Source organism: Leptonychotes weddellii, chromosome 16 (genome assembly GCF_054177405.1).
Source record: "Leptonychotes weddellii isolate Sample4059 chromosome 16, ASM5417740v2, whole genome shotgun sequence".
Taxonomy (NCBI): domain Eukaryota; kingdom Metazoa; phylum Chordata; class Mammalia; order Carnivora; family Phocidae; genus Leptonychotes; species Leptonychotes weddellii.
Genome location: NC_138384.1, coordinates 49937999 through 49963931, shown reverse-complemented (window position 1 = coordinate 49963931; position 25933 = coordinate 49937999). Strand labels below are relative to the sequence as shown.

The 25933-nt window shown below is 43.1% G+C and overlaps 3 protein-coding genes across 6 annotated transcripts in view; 1 reads left to right on the top strand and 2 right to left on the bottom strand.

Moving 5' to 3' along the window:
• LOC102737268 (uncharacterized) overlaps positions 1–25933 on the bottom strand; it is a 106772-nt gene that overhangs the window by 35067 nt on the left and 45772 nt on the right. The window lies entirely within an intron of this gene.
• Positions 1–25933, bottom strand: part of ZNF274 (zinc finger protein 274) — a 365529-nt gene that overhangs the window by 335961 nt on the left and 3635 nt on the right. The window lies entirely within an intron of this gene.
• On the top strand, positions 2099–25933 carry LOC102736351 (zinc finger protein 418-like). Its single transcript, XM_081807825.1, has 5 exons — positions 2099–2372; positions 17955–18035; positions 21232–21550; positions 22858–22984; positions 23853–25933. The coding sequence occupies exons 3-5, from the start codon at positions 21518–21520 to the stop codon at positions 25133–25135; spliced, it is 1443 nt and encodes a 480-aa protein (XP_081663951.1). The 5' UTR covers positions 2099–2372; positions 17955–18035; positions 21232–21517; the 3' UTR covers positions 25136–25933.

Here is a 25933-nt window from a genome sequence, read left to right as displayed (position 1 = left end):
TCAGTTTGTTTTTCAGAGTCCATCGTCTCTCATGGTTCGTCTCCCCCTCTGATTTCCCCTCCTTCATTCTTCCCCTCCTGCTATCTTTTTCTTTTTTTTTTTCCTTAACATATATTGCATTATTTGTTTCAGAGGTACAGATCTGAGATTCAACAGTCTTGCACAATTCACAGCACTTACCAGAGGAGAATGAGCATTTCTAACAAATCACCAAGTGATAGGAATGGTAAAGGTCTAGGAATCAAACTTGAAAACCAGGATTCGATGAAAAACGAGGCTGCCTAGTTCCAGGCCTTGTAGTCCACCACAGTGAAAAATTGCAGACTCCTAGAGGCAGAGCCAAAGTTTCTCACATACATCCCCTGAGTGTCTCTGCAGTGAGCAAGTCAGGCTAATGGCCAACCTGGCTGGAGTCCTCAACTGCTGAGGAGCCCTGTGAAGGCTCCACCTACCAAAGCTATCTAGCTACCTGCACATTTTGCCTAGAACTTATTCCAAAAATACTCACATAGTTATCCCTCATATCCTTCAAGTTTTTGCTTAATGACCCTATTAGCAAAGAGGCCTCCCTCTTCTAAGCACATTCACCTTATGTTCTTCCATTGTGCCTAGCACATTCCAAGATGCTGTATGATTTAGCATTTCTTCTTTCATGATTTCTGTGACCTCCTTGTATATAATATAGCCCCCAGGAGGGCAGGAGTCTTTTGTCCCTTTGTGTCCAAATGTCTCCTATGCATCTACAATAAGTCTTAAAGCCAAACACTCATTGATTATTTGTTAGAACAGTGAATAAACAGGACACTTTAGCTTCCCTTTATATTTTTACAATTCTACCTGTTCCTAACGTCCCCGTTAGCTTTCCCTGAATGCTGGTATCACTCAATTTCAAGAATGAATAAGAATCAAATTTGGGAGACAAAGTCTTCAGAATGATTGTTTTAGTCACATGCTCAGCTTAACTATCTTTTCTCAGACACCACTGATACAATTTCTCTTAAAAAAAAAACAAACAAAAAAAACAATTTCTCTTAAGATATTCACATTTTTACCATCCACTGGTATTTCCACTAAGACATTTCTGACACAATCTCTGAATCATTATATAGCCATTATTAATAGCTGTGTAATTTGCATTTTACAGCTGTTTTTTCTCAGATAATGCCAATTCCTCATGCAGAATACTCCCTGTAATCACAGGGGAAATGATAACCACTTTCCAGTAATGAGATGAGGTCGTAGATTTAAGTTACCCTCAGCATTTTGGAAATTAGAGCACCCTTTTCATACATGCTAACACCTGTAAACACCGAACCCACTGTCCAGTATCAAAATAGCACGTCTCTCACAGTTATGTTGTTGAATTGATGTCAGATTTCCAAAAGGAAGTGACTATCAGGCAATCGGAGAAGATATTAAATAGATAAACGTGTTGCTGAGTTGAACACAGTAATTTACTATGCAGTCAAAGGAGATACTTTCTGTGGTCATTACAGAGCTCACCTTTGAATTCCTGCTTCAGTGTATCCAACATCCCTCTACAATATTTCCTGTCATGACCCAATCTGTTTATTCTCTCGTCCCTGATCAAACATAGAGCGACTGATAAAACCAACTCTAACACTTCATAGCGTATGGATTTGAAATGCAACGTGACGTGTTAGCTTCTGCTACCAGTGGACACATTTTGAGCCTGCATGACCACGATGATAAGTGTATTTGGGTCTGTGGCCTTTGGGAGCATCTGAAATATGTTTAGCCTCTGGGAGCAAGCTGAACTTCACGGAGTCCGAAATAACACGTCCCCACACGATTGGGTGAATAGCTACAGGCAACACACAACACTACCCCCAAAACTTGAGTTCTGCTTCTTTAAGAAGGGACAAAGACCCTTTTAATCTCTTGGACTTGTGGACACCATCTCCCAGCGCAGCTTGCGGGTCTAAAATTGTGGGTCGGCTGCCCAGCGCCCTTACCCGCCGCATCTGAATCCACGCGAACTACATTAACCTGTAGGCTCCGCGCCTAACGGCCGCCTCGCTGAGCCAATAAAGGTTCAGGACAGGGGCCTTCCGTGTGTGACGCCGAGCGCGGGGCGGGACTTCCGGCGTCCTCCTCCGGGCGGTCATTTTGGCTTCTCCCCTGTGTTCATCCGGGCAGAAGTTCCGGAGCGCAGGGTGTGCGCGAGGTGACTTGCAGGAGAAGGACTCAGAGGAGTCGTTGACCCAGCCATACAGAGGCGGGTCTGAAGCTAGGCGACGCCGCTCGGGGTGCCCCGCACCGGGGCCGGTGTAAGAACCTTCTGCCCGCTCCCGGCCCCGCTCCGCCCACAGGCCCGGATGGCGGCAGCCACGCTGAGGGACCCGGCTCAGGTAAATACTGCGTTTTCCGCCCCTCGCCGCCACCCAGATCCTGAAGCTCCGCTTGAGGGGCGCCTGCTCACGTGCTCACATCCCAGGTCTTACTGTCTAGGATAACGAGGCACTGGTAGGTGGGGTCCCGTTTCTGACAATGGCCCTGAATAAACCTGACATCTCAGCTTCCCTGTTTAATTTACCGACGTGATTCGGTGTGGGGGCGTGTTCAGTTTTACTGTTGCGAGTCGGTGTGGGGTAGTGTTACCGGCAGAGGAACCGACCTGTGCAAAGGCGTGGAGGTGCCACCGAGCTGGGAGTATTCGGGAGAGCTGGGGGCTGTTGTGCCTGCGGGGAACAGTGTTTGAGGCGGAGTCACACCTGGAATAGCAGGCCGAGGGTTTCGCCTGCATTCTCAGGACTCTGGAAGCTGTGGATAATTTTAAACAAAGGAGCGACACGAGTTACATTAGGGTTTTAAAAGCTTCCCAAAGGTGGTTGATTGGAAAAACAGACTGAAGGAGGGTCATGGAGACATGGAGGCATTAGGAGGTTGAATCTTCGAGGACCCAGAGCTAGTAAGATGAAACACTGAGGCATAAAAGGTAGACATCCAGTTATAAATTCATGGCTTACCGGCCAGGCATAGGTACACAGAGGAGTCTGAGCGCGTTGAAACCTACATTGTATTCATCTATAACCCGCCCGTTAAAACATGGCTACAGACACACTTACGGAACCTACGCAGGAATGTGTAGGGTGTCCTAGTCCCTCACTGGCTCCTACTCCCACTCATATATTCTCCGTTGTAGTGTCCCGGGACTCTACATGCCATTCTTCCAGACCTTGGGTCTAGGGACCCTGGAGAAACCCCTAGCCTTCGCCCTGGGTCCGTAGGAGGAAAAGGTTATCTCAATACAGGGGTGTAAAAATGTTTGGAGAGGTGAGCTGGGAGCATTAAGGAAACCATAGATTCCCTTTCCTTCAGGTGGGAGCAGTAAGATGGGATTCAGGACTGGAATGGCTGCCTGAGAAGTTGGTTATCTGTACTGGAGGTGGTGGGAACTTTGGATTAGAGGAGGGGGATGACCTTAGCCAGCTCTCAACAGGCTTCATCTGGCTGCACTGTAGAGAACAGATTGTGAGGATGAGGGAAGAGGAAGGTAAACTAGGGTGGAGTCCACTGTAGTGGGCCAGTTGAGGGTTCATGGGACAGAGTGGTGGCTTAGAAGTGGCTGGATTCTGGATCTGTTTTTATTAAGAGTCAACTAGATTTCCTAATGTGCAAGGGAAGTCATATGATTGGTCTGCTTGTATCGCTATATTAGAAAATACCACAAACTCGGTGACTTATAAACCACAGAAATTTATTTCTCACAGTTCTGGAAGTGAGAAGTCCAAGATCAAGATGCCTGCATGGTCAGGTTCTGTGTCTAGTAAGCGCCTCCTTCCTAATTTCCACCCAAAGGCCCCAGCTCCTAATACCATCAGTTTGTTGGGGGGTAGAGTGTCAAAATATGAATTTTGGGGGGACATAAACATTTTTTCTAGAACAGTGAGAAAGTGAAGCACAGGATTCAGAGATGACCCTAAGGTTTTGATCTAAGCAGCAGGAAGGATGAAAATTTCAACTGATAAGGGGAAGTTCATCATAGAGTAATTTTAACTGGGGATATCAGGAACTTTCTGTTGGCTCTTTTAAGATCTGAGGTGTTTCAGAGACCACTGAGTGAAGGCACCAAGTAGGCAGCGGGACACGCGTCTCTGGAATTCTGGGGGGGAGTTCAGGATGGAGACATCCAACATATTGTGGCTACTGTATATGTCCGGGTAGGTGAGTTACATTTGGGAGGGGCAGTCTCTAGGTAATGATGGTAAAACCATTTCCAGACTAGGGAAGGAAAGGTGGCGGCTGGGAACTGGGCCTCTTGCTTGGATATCTGGTTGATGGCATTGAGTTTCACATACTTAATTAAGTTAGAGAAGTAAATGGCACGAAGGGAGAAAATGTCAAGGACAGGGTAGACTCAGAACTAATGAAGGGTACCAGTAGAAGAGTGGACATGAGATGGGTACAGAGGCATAGGAGTTGGCACATTAATACTCAGTCCTTGGAGCTAGTATTTATTCCATTCAAAGGACTTCGTGGATTTTGTGGCAACCTTGGTGGGGCCTGGGATATTTCATTCAGTCTGGAGGATAAGGTTAGAGGGGCAAATCCGTGAGAACCACTAGGACTCAGATGGGTGGCTAGTGGGGCTGGGCTTTGAATGAGGGTTAAGTCAAAAGAGGAAAGTTCTGACTTGCAGAATGATCAGCAAGTGCAGCACAGAAATGGAATGAGGCCATGGGTATCTGAAATCCGCAGGTCATTCTGGGCTGTGAAGATTGGAGCAAGAAACAGACTTTTTTTTTTTTTTAAAAAACAGACACAGCAAGAGAGGGAACACAAGCAGGGGGAGTGGGAGAGGGAGAAGCAGACTTTCCGTGGAGCAGGGAGCCCGACGTGGGGCTCGATCCCAGGACCCTGGGATCATGACCTGAGCCGAAGGCAGACACTTTTTTTTTTTTTAAAGATTTTATTTATTTATTTGACAGAGAGAGACACAGCGAGAGAGGGAACACGAGCAGGGGGAGTGGGAGAGGGAGAAGCAGGCTTTCCGCCGAGCAGGGAGCCCGACGTGGGGCTCGATCCCAGGACCCTGGGATCATGACCTGAGCCGAAGGCAGACGCTTAACGACTGAGCCACCCAGGCGCCCCAGCAAGAAACAGACTTAAGCAGGAAGCAGGGAGGACTACATAGCAGGCTTCAGAGCTGCCTCTGACAGTGAGGATCATCAGAGGAGGATCAATTGGGTCTTGATTGGCTTTATAAGAACCTCTCTGGATACCATGCAGTAGGTAACATGGGGAGACCCAGGGAGATGCCTGTGCCTTCCTGTGGGGCAGGAAGTGGCTGTGGCTTCTAAACAGAAGCAAGGAAGAGCCTCTCCGGGAAACTAAGATATTTAAAGGCAATCCTGTATGCTGTAGTTAACACACACAAGCATTGGGAATATGCATTCTCAGAAGAGATTTGAGTGACGCCAGAACCTCTAAGCTAGGGAGATTAGTGAAGGTCTTCACCTGCACAGGCCCAGTTCTTAATGACTGGAACTGTTGGCTGTTTTTTCAGATGCCCAAATTTTGCAGAAGATTGCAGAGCATACAAAGGAATAAGGAAACTTGGCCCAGTCAGAAGAACAAAATAAATTGTCTGGAAACTGGCCCTATAAAAATGTAGGCCTCTGAATTACTTGACAGAATTTTAAGAGAACACAGACAACAATATCAGAAAACAATTCATGGACAATGTGAGAATATCAACATATAGAAACTGTAAAAGAGAACCAACCAGAAATTCTAGAGCTGAACAATACAACAATTAACTGGAAAATTTATTAGAGGGGTTCAGTAGCAGACTTGATCAGGTAGAATAAAGAATCTATAAACTTGAAGACAGGTCATTTGAAATTGTCAAGTCAGAGGAGTCACTCTTAAGGGACTTATGGGATACCAGCAGGCTGACCAATATATGCATTATGGCAGGCCCAGAAGGAGAAGAGAGGGACTTTATTTGCAAAACATATCCAACAGAGGACAAGGAGCTAAAATATATAAAGAACATTTATAACTCAATAGTTACAAACAATTAAAAAAAAAAAAAGGCCAAAAATGTGAACAGATAGTTCCAAAGGAACTTATGGCAAAAAATTACATAAAAAGATGCTGGAAAGAGTCATTAGGAAAATGAAAACTTAAACCCATAATGACTTAACCACTGTGCACTTTTAAAATCATTAAAATTAAAAACTCTGACCATACCAGGTGTTGTCAAGCATGTAGAGCATTTGGAACTCTCATCCACTGATGGTAGGAATGGAAATTGTACAAGCACTTTGGAAGGCAATTTGGCAGTGTCTTTAAAATTAAACATACAACTTTTATACAACCCAGCCATCCCATTCCTAGGTATTTATCCAACGGAAATAAAAGCATATGTTAATGCAAAGACCTGTGAACAAATGTTTAAAGCAGCTTTATTTTTAATGGTAAAGGGGGGAAAACCCAAAGTCCATCAAAAACAGTTGAATGAATAAACAAATTATAGTACCTCCATATAATGGAATACCACTCAGAAATAAATAAGAATTGTCTTAGTCAGCTGTAACAAAATACCGTAGACTGAGTGGCTTGAAGAACAGAAATTTATTGTTCACAGTTCTGGAAGCTGGGAAGGCAGTCCAGATCAAGGAGCTTACTGCTTTGGTTCCTGGTGAGGACTCTTCTTGGTTTGCAGATGGCTTTTTTGTGTCTTCACATGATGGAAAGACAGGAAGTGCAAGTTCTCTGATGTCCCCCCCCTTTTTTTAATTGAAGTATAGTTGACATTAATATTAGTTTCAGGTGTACAACATAATGATTTGACTATTACATTACAAAAGAGGCGCCTGAATGGCTCAGTCTGTTAAGAGTCGGCCTTCGGCTCAGGTCATGATCTCAAGGTCCTGGAATCGAACCCCTGTAGGGCTCCCTGCTCAGCAGGGACTCTGCTTGGCTCCCTCTGCCCCTCCCCTTGCTCGTGCTTTCTCTCTCTCTGTCTCTCTTTCTCTCAAATAAATAAATAAAATCTTTATACACACACACACATTACAAAATGCTCATCATAAGTATACTTTACCATCTATCACTAAACAAAGCTATTACAGTATTATCAGTGATTCTCTGTGCTGTACTTCTCATCCTTGTGACTTGTTTTAGAGCTGGAATTTTGTACCTCTTAATCTCTCTCACCTATTTTGCCCATCTCCCCACACTCCTCCCCTTTGGCAACCACCAGTTCTCTGTATTTATAAGTCCGCTTCTGTTAGTGCTGTTGTTTGATTGTTTTGTTTTGTAGATTGCACACATAACCGAAATTATATGGTGTTTGTCTTTCTCTGACTTATTTCACTTAGTATAATACCCCTTAGGTCCATCCATATTGTTGTGAATGGCAAGATGTCTTCTCTTGTCTTTTTTTTTGTTTTTTTGTTTTTTTAAATAATCTCCATGCACAGTGTGGACTTGAACCCACGACCTGGAGATTGAGTCACATGCTCTACCAACTGAACCAGCCAAGCGCCCCCTGATTTAATTTTTTTTTAATGGCTGAATAATATTCCCTTGCATGCATATACACACACACACCCCACATCTTTATTCATTTATCTATCAGTGGACACTTAGGTTGGGTCAATATTTTATCTATTGCAAATAATGCTGTGGTAAACAGGGATGCGTATATCTTTTTGAATTAGTGTTTTTATTTTCTTCAGGCAGATACCCAGAATTGGAATTACTGGATCATATATATTTCTATTTTTAGTTTTCTAAGGATCCTCCATATGGTTTTCCAGAGTGGCTGCACCACTTTACATCCCCCCTGCCACCCCCAAACACACAATGCACAAGAGTTGTCTTTCTGATAACTAGCCATTTTGACTGGTGTGAGATGATAAATCATTGTGGATTTGATTTGCATTTCCCTGAAGATTAGTGATGTTGAGCATCTTTTCATATGTGTTGGCCATCTGTATGTTTCTTTGGAAAAATGTGCATTCACATCTTCTATCAATTTTTAATTGGATTGTTTGGGGGGTTTTGGTGTTGAGGTGTGTGAGTTCTTTATATATTTTGGATATTAACCCCTTATTGGATATATCATTAGCAAATATCTTTTCTAATTCAGTAAGTTGCCTCTTTGTTTTGTTGATGTTTGGTTTGCTGTGTGCAAGTTTTTTAGTTTGATGTAGTCCCAATTGTTCATTTTTGTTATTTCCCTTTTTTGAGGAGATATATCTAGAAAAATGTTGCTAAGGCTGATGTCAAAGAAATTACTGCGTATGTCTTTTAGTTATATGGTTTCAGGACTTACCTCTAGGTCTTTAATCCATTTTGAGCTTATTTTTGTGTATGGTGTAAGAAAGTGGCCCAGGTTCATTCTTTTGTATGTAGTTGGCCAGTTTTCCCAACACCATTTATTGAAGAGACTCTTTTTCCCCATTGTATATTCTTGCCTCCCTTGTCATGGATTTTTGACCATATAAGCATGGGTTTATTTCTGGGCTCTATTCTGTTCCCTTGAGTTATGTGTGTATTTTTTGCCAGTACCATACTGTTTGGATTACTGTGGCTTTGTAGTATCATTTGAAATCTGGTTGTGATCCTTCCAGTGTTGTTGTTCTTTCTCAAGCTTGCTTTGGCTATTTGTGGTCTTTTGTGGTTCCATACAAGTTTTAGGATTCTTTGTTCTACTTCTGTGAAAAATACTCTTGATATTTTGATAGGGGTTGCATTGAATCTGTAGATTGCTTTGGGTAGTATGGACATTGTAACAATATTAATTCTTCCATTCCGTGAAGGGGTATATGGTATATCTGTGAACATGGTATATGGTATATCTTTCCATTTATTTGTATTGTCTTCAGATTCTTTCATCAGTGCCTTACAGTTTTCAGAATATGAGTCTTTCACCTCCTTGCCTAAATTTTTTTTTTTTTTTAAAGATTTTATTTATTTATTTGACAGAGAGAGACACAGTGAGAGACGGAACACAAGCAGGGGGAGTGGGAGAGGGAGAAGCAGGCTTCCCGCAGGGCGGAGAGCCCGACGCAGGGCTCGATCCCAGGACCCCGGGATCATGACCTGAGCCGAAGGCCGACACTTAACAACTGAGCCACCCAGGCGCCCCTCCTTGCCTAAATTTATTACTAGGTACTTTATTCCTTGCCTACATTTATTACTAGGTACTTTATTCCTTTTGATGCAGTCATAAATGGAATTGTTTTCCCAATCATTTATTTATTTATTACGATTTTTTTTTAACCTCTTTTCTCTTTCTGCTGGGTTATTAGTGTATAGAAACACGACAGATCTCTCTCTCTTTTTTAAAAAGATTTATTCATCTATTTTAAAGAGAGATCATGAGTTGGAAGGGCAGAGGGAGAAGGAGCATGGAGCTTGATGCGGGGCTCTATCTCACAACCCTGAGATCATGACCTAGTGCCACCCAGGCGCCCCCCTCTTTTTTTTTTAAAGATTTGTTCAGCTATTTTAGATAGCATGAGCATGAGCTGGAGAGGCAGAGGGAGGGGAAACACAACAGATTTCTGTATATTAATTTTGTATCCTGCAACTTTATGAATTCATTTATTAGTGGAGGAGTCTTTAGGGTTTTCTATATATAGTATCATGCCATCTATAAATAGTGACAGTTCTACTTTTTTTATTCCAACTTGGATGCCTTTTAGTTCTTTTTCTTGTCTGAATGCTGTGGCTAGGACTTGCAGTACTTTGTTGAATTAAGCTGGTTAGAGCAGGCATCCTTGTCTTGTTCTTGATCTTAGAAGAAAAGCTGAAGCTTTTTACCATTGAGTTTGATGTTAGCTGTCATTTTTTCATATATGGCCTTTATTATGTTGAGGTATTTTCCCTCTGAACCCACTTTGTTGAGAGTTTTTATTATGAACGGGTGTTAATGATCTTTTTAATGTATGTTGAATTTAGTTTAGTTTAAATTAGTAATTTGTAGAAGACTTTTGCATCTGTGTTCATTAGGGATATTGGTCTGTAATTTTCTTTTTTTGTAGTATCTTCATCTGGTTTTGGTATCAGGGTAACTTTGAGGAATGAATGTGGAAGCATTCCTTTTCTATTCCTTTTCTTTTCTTTTCTTTTTTTTTTTTGGTAGTAGTTTGAGAAGGATAGGTGGTAACACTTTAAATGTTTGGTAGGATTCACCTGTGAAGCCACTGGGTCCTGGACCTCTGTTTGTTGGGAGTTGTGGGTTGTTTGGGGGCGGGTGGGGGGGAGTGGAGGAGGAAGGGAGAGAGAGAGAGAGAGAGAGAGAGAATCTTAGCAGGCTTCACGCCCAGCACAGAGCCCAATGTGGGGCTCAATCTCATGACCTTGAGACCTAAGCGAAAATCAAGTGTTGGATGCTTAACTGACTGAGCAACCCAGGCGCCCCTTTGGGGAGGTTTTTGATTACTGATTTAGTTTTGTGACTAGTAAACAGTCTGTACAAATTTCCTATTTCTTTGTGATCCAGTCTTGGAAGGTTGTATTTTTCTAGGAATTTGTTGGTATATAATGAATCCTTTATATTTCTGTGATGTCAGTTGTAACTTCTCTTTCATTTCTGATTTTGAGTCCTCTTTTTGCCTTGATGGGTCTGTGTAAAAGGTTTATCTATGTTATCTTTTCAAAGAACCAGCTCTTAGTTTCTTTGATCTTTTTTTAGTGTTCTTAAATCTCTATTTCATTTATTTTCATTCTGATCTTTATTGTTTTTTCATTCTAGTAACTTTGGATCTTGTTTGTTCTTTTTCTAGTTACTTTAGGTATAAGGTTAGATTGAGATTTTTCTTGTTTCTTGACGTAGGTCTGTATTGCTATAAACTACCTTCTGAGAACTGCTTTTGCTTCATCCCAAAGATTTTGAAGTGTTACATTTGTTTTCATTTGTCTCCAGTTGTTTTTCAATTTCCTCTTTGATTTCTTTGACTTCCTGTTTAGTAGCATGTTGTTAAGCCTCCATGTGTTTGTGTTTTTTCCATTTTTTCCCCTTGTAATTGATTTCTAGTTTCATACTGTTGTGGCTGGAAAAGATACTTGATACGATTTCAGTCTTCCTTAAATTCACTGAGACTTGTTTTGTGACCTAACATGTGATCTGTCTTGGAGAATGTTGCATGTGCATTTGAAAAGAATGTGTATTCTTCTCTTTGGGGATGGAATTATTCTGCATATGTCTCTTAAGTCTTTGTGGTCTATTACCACCGTTTCTTACTGATTTTCTGTGTAGACAATCAATCCGTCGATGTAAGTGGAGTGTTGAAGTCCCCTTCTATTATTGTATTCTGTTAGTTTCTCCCTTTATGTCTGCTAATCTTCGCTTCATATTTTTAGGTGTTCCTGTGTTGGTTGCATAGATATTTACAATTGTTATATCCTCTTGTTGGATTAATTTCTTTATAATTATGCAGTGCTTTTCTTTGTTTTCATTACAATCCGTGTTTTAAGCTCTACTTTGTTTATTATAAGTATTCCTACCCCAGCTTGTGTTTCACTTCCATTTGCATGGAATATGTCTTTCCATTCCTTCACTTTCAGTGTGTATGTGTCATTAGGTCTGAAGTGAGTCTCTTGTAGGCAGCATATAGATGGGCCTTGTTTTTGTTTTTTAATCCATTCAGTCACCCTGTGTCTTTTGATTGGAGCACTTAGCCCTTTTACATTTGAAGTAATTATTGGTAGGTATGTACTTACTGCATTTTGATTTTTTTTCCCTTTTTTTGGTAATTTTTCTCTGTTCCTTTCTTCTGTGCTCTTATCTTGTGATTTGATGACTTTCATTAGTACTACGGTTTTCTGGTTTGTGGTTACCTTGGAAGTTCATATATAACATTCCAAATATATAGTAGTCTCTGTTAAGTTGATGGTCACTTAAATTCACACACATTCTAAAAGCACTACATTTATTACTCCCCCCTCTATGTTTTATGTATAGGATGCCATATTTTACATCTTTTTTGTGTGTATTGCTTAACTTATTTTTGTACGTAAAATCGATTTTACTACTTTTGCTATTTAGCCTTCATACTAGCTTTATAAGTCATTGATCCACTACCTTTATTATATATTTATATTTATTACTGGAACTTTTTTCCTTTCATAATTTTCTTCTAGTTATGTTTTTGTCTTTTCTGTTGAAAGAAATCCCTTTAACATTACTTGTAAAGCCAGTTTAGAGGTGATGAACTTTAACTTTTGTTTGGGAAATCTTTATTTCTCCTTCAATTCTGAATGATAATCTTGCTGGGCAAAGCGTTCTTGGTTGTAGGGTTTTTTCCTTTCAGTACTTTGGATATATCATGACCCTCCCTTTGGGCCAGAAATATTTCTGTTGAAAAAATTCTGCTAATAGCCTTGTCTCCCTTGTGTGTAACTATTAGGTTTTCTTTTCCTGCTTTTAAGATCATCTCTTGACTGAGGTTTTTTTCTATTTTAATTATTACATGTCTTTGTGTGGACCTGCTTGGGTTCATCTTGTTTGGGGCTCTCTGTGCTTCCTGGGATTGGATGTTTTCTTTTCCCAGGTTAAGAAAATTTTCAGCACCATTCTTTCTCTCTCCTCCTTCTGAGACTCCTGTAATGTAAATGTTGTCTCAGAGGTTCCTTAACTTATCCCAATTTAAAAAAGTACTTTTTTCTTTTTGTTGTTAGACTTGGGTGCTTTCCACTGCCATATATTCCAGATCACTGATCCATTCTTCTGCATCCTTTGATCTGTCCATTCTTCTGCATCCTTTGATCTGTTGATTCCCTCCAGTGTGGTTTTCATTTTAGTTACTGTATTCTTCATTTCTGGTTCTTTTGTATATTCTGTATCTCTCTTTTTTCTTTTCTCTCTCTCTCTCCCCCCCCCTTTTTTTTAAAGCTCTTATTTATTCGTTTGTTAGAGAGTGTACAAGCAGGGGAAGCAGCAGGCAGAGGGAGAAGCAGGCTCCCCGCTGAGCAAGGAGCCTGATGCAGGACTCAATCCCAGAACCTTGGGATCATGACCTCAGCCCAAGGCAGATGCTTAACCGACTGAGCCACCCAGGTGTCCTTATATTTTGTATTTCTTTATTGAGGTTCTCACTGAACTCATCCACTTTTCTGTCAAGACCAGTGAGCATCTTCAGGACCATTACTTTGAACTCTTTCTCAGGTAGATTGTTTCATTTCGTTCTTTTTTTCTGAGGTTTTGTCTTGTTTCATTTGAAACATATTCCTCTCTCCACGTTTTGTCTGACTCCTTGTTTGTTTGTATGTATTAGGTCAGCTACAGGTCCTGGTCTTGAAAGTAGTGACCTTTTATGTAGACGGCATCCTGTGGGTCTCAGTAGTGCAGTCCCCCCAGTCACCAGAACCAGTCACTGTAGGGTGTGTCCCCTGTGTGTGCTTTTTGAGCTCTTTTGTAACTGGCCAGGGACTGCTGGGTGGGGCTGGCCCTCAGCCCATACTACTGCAAGTGGCTGGCTGAGAGACCAAGCTGTAGCTGCTGCTGGTATGCTGGTGGGTGGGGCCTATTCCTCCTCCCTGGGGCAGGAGTCCCTTTGAAGAGGTGCCTGTCCCAGCTGGGGCTGCCCATGCGCTGTGGCAAGACAGGAGCTGCTTTGGAGGGGATGGGTAGCTTAGGTGGGGTGGGTTTGCAAGGGAATGCTAGGGTCGGGGAAGCAGAACTGGCTCCCAGAAGCATCCAGCCAGCTAGGCTGAAGGAGAGCCAGAAGAATGGTCTCTGCCAGCACTTTTTTTTTTTTTTTCCTTCTGCCAGCACTTCTTTGCCTTGAGAAGGTTTCTCCAGATCCTTGCTTCTCTGGCACATACTTCAGAATTAGTAAATCTTCACCTGTGACCTAGGTGCTTTTCAAACTGTGGCCTTTTGTGCTAGGTTTCAGACTGAGTGTTATGGTATGCTGGCCCTTTAAGAACAGAATCTCCATTTCCTGTAGCCTCTGGCTCTCCCATTACCATGTTAAGCCCTGCTGATTTTCGGATGTCTCAGAGTTAAGCTCTGCTCATTTTCAAAGTCAGACTTTATGGGGCTCATCTTCCTGTGCAGGTCCCCAGGGTCAGGAGTGCCCAATGTGGGGACTGATCCTCTTACCTATGTGCCTGTGATATCCCTCCCACTTGTGGTTTGCTGTGCGAGGCGTTTGGTTCTGCACCACATCTCTAACCCCCTCCTACCCTACTCCGTTTGGCTTTTTGCTTCAGCTGCGGAATAAGTGTTCTGGTCTTGAGGCCGTTGTCAGAGTAAGTTGTGTTATATGTAGTTGTTGCCTTGGTTCATCTGTGGGTGGTGAGCCCTCCTCTTCCTACTCTGCCATCTTCCCCTCTGGTATTTCTTATAAAGGCAGTAATCGCATCAAGAGTCCCAACCAGATGGCCTTATCTAACATAATTACCTCCCCATACCCTACCTTCTAATTCCATTCCATTGAGGTTAGGGGTTCAACATATGAATTTGGGGGGCACATATCCACTGCTTAATAGGAATGTAATAGGGATATATGCACCAACATGGATGAGTCTCTAAACAATTAGGCTGAGTGGAAAAATTTAGAGAAAATGAACACACAGCATCGTTCCATTTATTTAAGATTCTTGAAAATGCAGAGTAATCCGTTATCACAGAAGCAGATCAGTGGTTTCCTGAGAATGGTGGTTGAATGAGTGAGGGACGTAGTGGAAAGGATTATGAGAAAATTTTGGATGGCGACGAATATGTTTCCTGTCTTGATTGTGGCGATGGTTTCGGTGGTATATATCTGTGTTAAAACTCGCCACACTGTACACTTTCAATGTATTCACAGCTTAATACAACCACAAAGATACAGATAAATAAAAAATACATTTACTTCCAGCAAGGTAAAGTATCTGAGGAGGATGGTTGGAATGAAAGCAGTAAGGGGGAGCATAGAATCCTGAAGAAGAGGGGAAACGATTTGTTTCTTTTTTCTCTTTCTCTGCCCAATGGTATCAATATGCAGTTAAGGATAAAGCAGAAACCCCCTAAAAAGATGGAGTTCTTGGAGTCACTGTCATATTAGGAGGGCCTAAGGTGGACCCAGCACCAGATATTCCTAAACTCATATGACCCAGTGTTATTGTTAATGAGAGGGAAGGTTTGTGCTGGATTTGGGGAGTTACAGTAGTTTCTAAGCCAATGGGATAAGTAGAATAATGTCCCACTTACACAGCAAAGGAGAGTTAAGGTAGTGCTAATCAACTGACCTAGAAGTAGAGAGACGATGCTGGATTACCTGAGCCTGCCCAGTGTAATCATATGGGTTCTTGGATGGGGAAATGATAGGCAGAAAATGGAAAGTGTCTGAGTGATGCAGGGTGAGGACAACCCAGCTGGCCGTTGCTGGCTTTGAGATGGAAGGGGGCCATGAGCCCAGGTCTGTGGGTGGCCTCTAAAGGAGACAAAAGAATGAATTCTTTCCTAGAGCCTCCAGAAAGGAAGTTAGCCGTGCTGACATCAGTGAGACCCATTTTGGACCTCCGACTTCCAGAACTGTAATATAATAAGTTTGTATTGTTTAAGCAATAATAAGAAACTGAAAAGTCCAGTTTAACATTTTAAAATTACACTCAGTTGAAATAGTGCATTACCAACCAGCATATTTAGGGTTGCCAGATTTAGAAAATAAAAATACAGGACGCTCACTTAAATGTGAATTTCAGATAAACAATATATTTTTTTTACTGTATGTCCCCTGCAATATACCTTATAAAATTATTCATCTGAAACTCACATTAAACTGGATATCCTATGCTCTGTCAACTCTAGGTATACTAGAAAGCACTATGAGCATGTTTTGCAATCCTGGTTATTCTTTATAATAAAGAAGGATAAAAAGAAACGGGCATTTATGACTTAGCTGACTGCTGGTAGGATAAAAACTGAAAGCACACAAAATACTGGTATACAGGTAAGTGTCCACTTAGCTTCAGGCTCTTAGGAGAACCTTGTGAATGACTTGGGAGACATTCTGGGGCCTTGATGCATTTATATGCAATTGCACTACTTTGAGTCAGAATAACCGAATCTTTCAGGATATACAATTGGGTCAGCTTTAGGAGTAGTCACCAATACCCTTCCCTACTTACGCACAAATACACAGACACAGGACTATGCACGCAGATGGTTGCACTGGCAGAAACGCTTGCTGCAGAAGCACATGTGAACATCCATGCGGAATCACATCAACGTTTTGTAGGGATACCTGTCTGGAAAAGTGTGTGCCTAAAACCTGAGGGACAGACATCACATTGTAAGGTTTCATGAGGCTGGGGTAGGGAGGACTTGTGGAGAGACGGGGCTATTCTGTAAATTTATGAATTTGTGATTATGCTGTCAAAACATGTAGAACTGTACACTAAGAGTGCACTTTTCAGCTATTGTTTTAAATAGGGCTGTCATGAAAGGACTTGGCAGCAAGCATTTCACGTGGCTATTTGAGGACAAAGCAACTCAGGCAGAGAGATCTGAAGTGTGCTCAGGAAATGTCAGAGTAGTCCTGTTTGGTTTTAAGGAGAATACATTTGTGAAACAGAAGTACTTTTCCCAAATGTATAATTTCTGATCTGACATCCATAATGCTAAAAGGCTTTTGGAAATCTTTCCTTTTTGATTTGTGCGCAAACCACACTTCAGTTTTAGAGGGGCGCGGTGTCCTCTCCATGGCTGTTGTCATCTGTTTGCAGCAGTTATATTCTTGATTTAAAATTAACTTCTCTTGGGGTATCTGGGTGACTCAGATGGTTAAGTGTCCGCCTTCAGCTTAGGTCATGATGTCTGGGTCCTGGGCTTGAGTCCCACACCTGGCTCACTGCTCCATGGGGAAGTCTGCTTCTCCCTCTCCCACTCCCCCTGCTTGTGCTCTCTCTCTCGCTGTGTCTCTCTCCGTCAAATAAATAAATAAAACCTTTAAAAAAATAAATAAATAAATAAAATAAGTATAGATTCACAGCATAAATAGTATAGAAGTCCCATGTTCCCTTCACCCAGCCTCCCAAAATGATGATCTCTTAGGTAGCTATAGATCTTACTCAGTTTCTAACTTGCACATGTGTATGTACTGTTACAAAATTTTCCCCATACAGAGATTCAGATCACCACCAATGCAATCAAGATATAAAACTGGATTTGTGACTGCAAAAACTTCCTCATGCTGTTTGTATTCACACCAATTTACACTCCACCCCCCTCCCTGTCCTCTGAAAAGCACTAACTAATCCATTCTCCATCTCTGTAGTTTTATGAAATTTTTTCCTACTAAATGTAACACACTTGAGAGTATTCCGTTGTATGGATGTTGAAGAATTTTTTCAGTTATTCATCCGTTGACATTTGTTCCTAGTACTGTGCTATATAATGAGTAAAGATACTGTGAACATTGATTTGTGAATATAGGCTTCATTTTTTTATTTTTAGGAATTTTTATTAAGCACACAGACTGATTTTCCATTTATAATATAAATATTTCTATTTATTACTTATTGTTGAATTGTTCTATAATTTATAATATATAATTTAAATTGAAACAATTTGTTTCATTATGTGAACAAAGAAATTCTCTGGTAGGAATAATGATAATGACTCAGTCTGCTGGCCCAGTATTCTTTCTTTCTTCATCACTAAAGTCAGCCTTAGCATGCTGTCTAAATTGATAAGGTAGTTTCCACTAACTTAAGTCAGAATATTGTCTTTCTCAGACTAGAGTTGGGGTCCTTGGAGATGCCTCACCCTTTACTTCAGACATTTCTACATGAGTTCGTATCAGTTTTGTTGAGAAGCAGAACATTAAGTACTTGAGGGAAATGGACACATTTTCCCTGGGCTGTTGCAGACAGATTGAGCAGTTTAGGAGGCATCAAAACTTTACAGCATCGGGGATATTGATATAATGTGCTTGAGCCTCATGGTGGGCTTGACTCCACCTTGTCTTTGTTCTTTCCAGATACAAGCAGAGGGGTCATTACCTTCTCAGCAGTAGTTCTCTTCTTGTGAGGCGAGGGCCGTATGCACCATCCTGATCCTGGTGAGTATGTTTGACCCTGTTTGTGAATCCGAGCTCTCGGCTCACGACCACCTCCCTTCCCTTGTGTCTTCATCTTTCTCAACATTTCTGCCCTTTCTACTTCATTAGCAGTGACAAACGTGTTTCCCCGTTCTGCTTTGGGGGCAAGGAAAACTTTTTCCACATAGAGTCTTTGGGCTCTAAGTTCCCTCCAGAATATGCAATTGTGTAGTATTTAGTAACACTTTAAAAAATATTTGTAGTCTCATAAACTGTGCCAGTTAATCTGCTGGGAATAATTTTAAATTCAGTGTTGAGTAACAGTTGTAGGATACAAAAGGAGCCATTGTGTAAGCAATTAATTCAGAGAGAATTTCATGATTTTGGCTTTTTGACAGTAGAAATCCTATGCTGATTTGAATTTTAAACTAATACCCAACATATTTATTTTATGAACACATTGGATGAAAAATGTTGTGTGAAGAGACAATGCATGTGGACTGTGAGGAATAATAAATGTCTGTCTAAATAGCATTTTTAATCTAATGCTGTGAATGACAGGGACCTCTTTCCCTCTTTCCCTATACACTCTGAGCACAAGAGGTTTAAAAAATGGGAGAAAGCTGGAGGTTGGTTCGTGTAGTTTGATCTCAGTTCCAACTTTCTGTCTTCTGAGGGAGGACACTCCTCTTTTCTAAAAAGTTTTTGCTTTTGTCACATAATGGACGCTCCAAGGAAGGCTCCTTTCTGCCTGTGCTGCTGCTTACATTTTTAGAGCCATCACCAGCAAATACTATAGGCATAGATTTGGTTCTAGACCACTGCAATAAAGCAAGTCAAATGAAGTTTTTGGTTTCCCAGTACATATATAATAATAAGCTAGGTTTACACTTTACACTGTAGTCTTTTAAGTGTACAGAAACCATTAGGTCAAAGAAACAACCAATATTCAGACCTTACTTAAGAAAAATATTTTCTTGCACACCCTTCATCTGAGCTTTCGGCGAGTCCTAATCTTTTTGTTTGTGGCTCAGGGTGGCTGTGGCAATTTCTTAAAATAAGACAATGAAGTTTACCATAGCAGTTGACTCTTCCTTTCAGAAAAACCTTCTTTGTCAGTGGTCATTTCAGCATCTTCACCAGGAATAGATTCCACAGCCAGAGACAGAACACAAGCAGGGTGAGTGGGGGAGAGGGAGAAGCAGGCCTCCTAATCCCAGGACCCTGGGATCAGGACCTGAGCCAAAGGCAGACGCTTAACGACTGAGACACCCAGGCGCCCCTCATCCATTCAAGTTTTATCATGAGATTGTACCTTACAGCCATTCAGTCACATCTTCTTTACTTCTAATTGTTTTGCAGTTTCCACCCCACATCTACTGTTATTTCTTCCATGGAAGTCCTAAATCCCTTCTCTCGCCTTACAAAGACTTGAAAGTCAAAAATTATTCCTTCATCCATGGGCTACAGAATGGATGTTGCGTTAGCATCTCCATCAGAGCTCATGGGTGATTGGGTGACCAGGTGCATTGTCAGCAGTCGGGTCTGGGCTTTGTACTGTCATCTGGGCTTTGTTGTTCCATTTATACCTCAGGCAGAGTGGATTCAGCTTAATTTTTAAATGAGCACTGGGCCCCTAACAAGACAGTTGTCCTCTCCTCTGAAGCCAGGCAGGCTTGACATCTCTAGCTCTGAAAGTGCTAGATGGCATCTTCCAACAGAAGGCTGTTTTGTCTACCTTGAAAATTTGTGGTTTAGTGTAGCCACCTTTGCGACTGATCTCAGCTAATCGTCCAGATCAGCACTAGCTGCTTCACCTTGTATTTTCCTTCAACCTCAGGAACCAGCCTCTCTGCTGACTTTCAGCTTGTCCTTCTGCCGACTCCTCACCTCAGCCTTCCTAGAATTGGAGACAGTTAAGGGTTTTGGCTTAAGGGAACTTTGGGGCCACTTTGATCTTCTTTGCAGAGCACTAGAACTTTCTTATCAGTAGTAAGGCTGTTTTGCTTGCTGTTTTGCTTTCTTACCATTTGTGTGTTCACTGGAGTAGCACTTTTAACTTTTATTTATTCCCTGCAAAGGCTTTTTGTGGTTATTTTGCATTCACAACTGGGCTACACTTGGCTATCATTTCTGTGATTTAAAGTGAAAGATGTACAAGGCCCTTCTTTTCACTTGTGTTCTAATGTTATTAATAGGCATAATTTCACTATTGTCTTGTCGGAGGGAAATAAGGAAGCCTGAAGGTGGAGCCATCAGAACAGATACCACACCATTTATCAATTCCAGATGGCCCTTTGACTAGGGCTTCATTACCTGGAAATGACAAACCTGCTAAATTGTTCCACAGGAGAGTTAGTTATGAGCTTTAGAGTGTTTTCTAATTTAAGAGCCAAAAAAATCCTTCATGCAATTGTTTTGGGAATGTTCTTCACGCACACACTTGTGGGAGGGCTTGTGGGAGGGCTTCTCCTTCCCAGGCGCTTCAATTTACATGGCATTTCCAGTGAGAAACTCTTAGCATCTGTGATGCCATATCATTCATATACATGCAGATTACCAAATCACTGTGACAAAATAAGACTAGGTATGTGCTCTGTGGCACCTCAGTTCAGGAGTAAGTAGCTCACACTGTCCTTAATGGATTTATATCTTCATCTGTTCAAACCTCCTAGGTAGATAGAACTACCTCTACGGAAGTGAGTACTCGTGTATTCTCAGTCCTTGCAAGGGAGTATCCCTTTTACGGTGGGTTCTGCATAAAGCTCTGTAAGCTAGGGAGGCACAGCTGGTGTCAGTGAATCTCTAATAGGACATGGAATTTGGTTTGGAACTTAACAACTCCTAGCATTTGCAAAGTCTGGAGACCACTGTGCATTGAGAATTTGGTTTTGAAAGCTTTGAATCACTTTCGTGGCTTTAAGGCTATTGTAGTCCCCCTCATATTCCTCCAAATACCAGAATCCGTGGCTTTCTGATGTTGGACAAAAGCACAAAAGTAGGAGGTGAGGTCACATCCTTCCCAGTTTCTCCCCCCCAAGGTCAGACACACTTTTATGAGTAACTCTATGGAATGGTACGTCCATTTGGATTTGTAACCTTTGGGAGTGTGCTTAAAACATTAAAGTGATCAGTTGCAGGCAACTCCCCAGGACACAGCCCCCTCACAACACTTCCCAGTGGCCCAGGACTTTCTGATGTGTGGCACCCTTCGCAGAGGCCTGTGGAGCGCAAAGAACGGCATTGCCCAGAGGACCGTGCACCGAGTGACGCCCGCGTGGAGCCAATGAAGGTCCAGGAGACGGGCGTTTCCGTGTGTGCCATCACGTCGGGGCAGGACTTCCGGGGTCCTTGTGGCAGTCGTTTTGGCAGCTCTCAGGTCTGTTTCCTGTTCAGAGGTTCCAGAGCACAGGGTCAGGACAAGGTGACGACGGGGGAGGCACGAGAGGAGGCATCCCCGCGGCACTGCACTGCTCCCGGCCCTGCTCTTCCCACAGAGTCCGATGGCGGCGGCCACACCCAGGGACCCACCTCAGGTAAATGCCTAAGACCCTCAAGACGCCTGCTTGCATCGCTGCGGCCCAGGCTAAACCTGGTCTCCACTGTAAGCAGGGAAAGGCCTGGATTCACAGGCTGAAGGACAATCAGGAACAGTGGAGATGGGAGCTCATTGAGCCCCACACCTCTACTGATGAAGCACTTTTGGAGCCCGACATGTAAGGGGGAGGGTGTCCAGGATGGTGGAATGACATCAAACTAGAGGTGATATGGATGGAAGTGTTTGCAGGTCTAGTAAAAGTCAGCAAAATGAGGTGGTCATGGGACACAGCTACTAGTATGGCTGAGCTGTGAGTAGTCAAGGAGATGCACGTGTTCTTTCCTTCTGACGGCTTGGATCTTACATTACTGCAGAGATGTAAATCGTGGCCCTGGAAGTAAGAGAAAGTGTTGGGTGGGTTTTAAGAGAGTAAGGTAGACACAACAGGAGGAGACAGGGACGACCCCAGGGCTTTTTGTCTCAGCAACCATATTAAGAGAGCCTGACAGGTTTCAGAAAATACTACTCCATGCCGGCAGTAGGTGGGCAGCTGGATATAAAAGTCTACAGATTTGAGGTGGGGTTCAGCCTTAGACACATAGGTGGAACTTTGTGTCACATAGAGGAAGGGAAATTCAAATGATGGTGAGAAGATTATTAAAAGGCTCAGCAGAAGAGGATGGGTACTGAGAGTCTAGACCTGCTTTTTGCAGCAAGTGGTCTCTCAAACAGAGGTAAGGGACAGAAGACTTCGAGGGGAAGAGAAGACATGAACAGGCTGCTGCTTATTGATGGCATCCTTACCTGGAGCCTGGTAGATGAGCTTAATTTAAGGGTTAAATACTTGGCCTGGTGTTCTATTTAAATATTCATTCCCCATATCGGGATACAGGGATATTGGATTTTAAATTTTAGTGGGGTTGCTCTAGTATCCTTGATAGTAGACTTGAGGCTGCCCTAGGCCGTGGGCTCTGACTTGCCAAGCACGCATGATGCCATAAAGCTATAAAAGAGGTGTGTGAGCTCATGGCTCCATCTCCTTGGTATTAGGGACTGAGGAGCAGTAGTTCAGGCTATCTTTGGCTGTGCCTGGTGAATGCACTGGGGAGGTTGTTGAGGCCTTGCCACCTGGCCATGAGCTTAAGATTCTGTCTGCCCCCATGCCTGTTGTTTAGAGGGCTGGACATGTCCTCTAAGGTGGGAGGCCTGGGAGGAGGATGAGTGGGGCAGGCAGGTGCGGGGACTGGAGTGTGGGTCCTTTGGAGGACGGCTGTTTGTGGTTTCATCTCTCCCCAATCATGGCAGGGTAGTGTGACCTTTGAAGACGTGGTTGTGTACTTCTCGTGGGAGGAGTGGGGGCTCCTGGATGAGACTCAGAGATGCCTGTATCATGATGTGATGCTGGAGAACTTTGCCCTTGTGATCTCACTGGGTAAGAACCCCACCCCTCCCCAGCCAGATTCTGCTTTTTTTTTCACGTTTGGGTCATGGGTACCGCCATCACTAGGAGTGGGCTCAACAACAACCCTCTTGTAGAGCTGCCTGCAAATCCCCCAGGAGCCTGATGGATTAGCATTGGCCACTCTTGTCCACACTCATGGCACCTGCCCAGGTTTTCTGCCTCCTCCTTAGAAGCTCATGTTTCTTCTTGTCTGAGGCCACCAGTTGCATTGAGGACGAGGGGCTATTCCCGTGGGGTCTGCTTAGAGTATGTTCTGGTTTTGGTACTGCATAGAATTTGCTCTGGAGCATCACTGCTCCTGTCATTGCCTCATCCAAGCCCCAGTTTTCAGCTGGGGTTTAGAGGAGTCCAGGATCCTTCATGGAAGTGCCCACACCTCTCTCTCCCTTTCCTTCCCTCTTCCTCAGTTTTCAACCCCTTGCACTGCTTCCACCTTTCATACCTTCACACCTGTTTCTCAACATTAGGATACACCCCTCCTTAGTCTTTGCCTAGCAATCTAGTCACTTGCAACCATCTGTTCCTGGCCCTAGGCCTAAACTTCCACACAGCACTCCCAGCGCTGCTGCAGGCCCGGGGCAGAGGAGTGAATTTGAGACCCTGCTGCTGCTTCCTCTGCTTCACACACCTCACCGCCTCCCCCCCCCCATCTTGTGAGGCCTCCCTAACACCTGTGACTTTACAGTTCCGGGACTCCAGCCCCTTTTATCAACCTGACCCCAACACCCTCTTTTTGAAAACATATCCAGTGGCCTTATTCAGCTGTGCATGCCAGAGATTCGTGACCGCTTCCACCAAAGATAACACACATTTCACACCAGCATTTCTGTACTTTCAGGTTGTTGGTATGGAATGGAGGATGAGGAGGCCGTTTCTGTGCAACAGATGGCACTGGGCAAGACTCCAAGTCCAGATTCCTCCGTTTGGAGAGCTCAGCCCTGTGAGAAGTGTGTCTTGCTTGGGAGAGACATTTTGTACATGGCTGAGGACCAAGGATCACATCCTGGGCAGAAATCCTACACCTGCGAGGCATGTGGGAAACGACTGTGGTTCAGTGCAGATCTTCACCAGCACCACCAGCACAACGAAGAGAAGCCATTCAGATGGGACATGGAGCTTGTGACAAGCTACAAACTGCATGTGTCAGGGAAGCCTTTCCCCTGTGGGGAAATTGGGAAGGACTTCCTGGCCATATTGAGTCTTCTCCAGCATCAGGCCACTCTCAAAGGGGCCAATCCACACAGCAGCTTGGAACTTGAGGAGTCCTTTCAGGGTAGAGAAAGTCCTCACACATGCAGCAACTATGGGAAATCGTTCAGCTGTGAATACAAACTTTTCCAGCATCAGCAAGTTCACACCAGAGAAGGTTATCAGGACTGGGATAACTGTGAGAAACCTTTTAACCAAAGCTCCACCCTTACTAATTGCTCGAGAGCTTACCCAGGACCAAGGACTTACGAGTGTAATGAATGTGGGAAATCCTTTAGCCAAAGCTACAATCTCATTCAACACCACAGAATTCACACTGGCGCAAGGCCTTATAAATGCAGTGAATGTGGAAAAGCCTTCAGCTTCAAATTCAGACTTGTCCAGCACCTACAAATTCACACTAGAGTGAGGCCTTATGCGTGTGGCGAATGCGGGAAAGCCTTCAGCTACAGCTCTACTCTCATTAAACATCAGAGAGTTCACACGAGAGAAAAGCCTTACAAGTGTGGGGAGTGTGGGAATTCCTTCAGCCAAAGCTCCAACCTCATTCAACACCAGAAAATTCACAGCGGAGCCAGGCCTTACAAGTGCAATGAATGTGCAAAATCCTTCAGCTACAAATGCAAACTTGTTCAGCACCTGCGCATTCACACAGGAGAAAGGCCTTATGAGTGTGGCGAATGTGGGAAATCTTTCAGCCACAGGTCCACTCTCAATCAACACCAGAGAATTCACACTGGAGCCAGACCTTATAAGTGCAGTGAGTGTGACAAATCCTTTAGCCAAAAGTCCAACCTCATCCAGCACCGGAGAGTCCACACAGGAGAAAAGCCTTACGAGTGTGGGGAGTGTGGGAAATCCTTCAGCCAAAGCTCCCACATCATTCAACACCGAAAACTGCACACCAGATAACCTCATGAATGCAGTGGGAAAGCCTTCCCTATAAGAAGGTCTAACATTCACTATGAGGGAACCAACTAGGATATTATATAAACCAGGGGTAAGAGAGCCCCCCAAAGACTTCCCCTGCTCTGTCTTGAACTTTCTAAATGAAGGGCTAGCTGTTTCCCTTCTTCCTCACGAAGTTTCTGACCCAGTTTTGATGAAGCTTGGGGGGGTGGGAGTTCAAAATACTATTTACCTTCCCAGGCCTCCTAGAGTACCATGAGAACAGCGTAATCTCTGTGTCACCACATACTGTGGAACACTAGGGTGGGGGAAAGTTGTCCCAAGTACTGCAAAGGAATCATGTGCCTTCATGTGTGGGTTCACTTTTCTGGGTATCACTGCTTGTAGTAAGAGGACATAGAGGGGCCAGGTGACTTGTACAGAAACAGGACTGCAGGATGATACAGGAACTTACATCCACAGATATTCCAGTGACCATGCCTGTGGTTCAAGTTTATAACACTCCACATCTGTAGTTGAGGAACCTGAGGCTGTTCTCAGACTTAAGTTTTATAGTCCAGAAAATGGCAACAGGATGTTGCTCACCAGGATCGAAATTATCTTGAATTCTCAGTGATGCAGGGCATCCCTGACGTACAATGAGGGGCGATGGACTTTTGTGCAAAAAAAAGTGGGGGGACCTAAGACCTCTATTTGATTTTTTTAATAAAGCTTTATTGAAGGTTAATGAACAGGCTGTAAAACTGCATATATTAATTGTATAACCGAACCACAGATGGTAATAAATCTATATATATATAA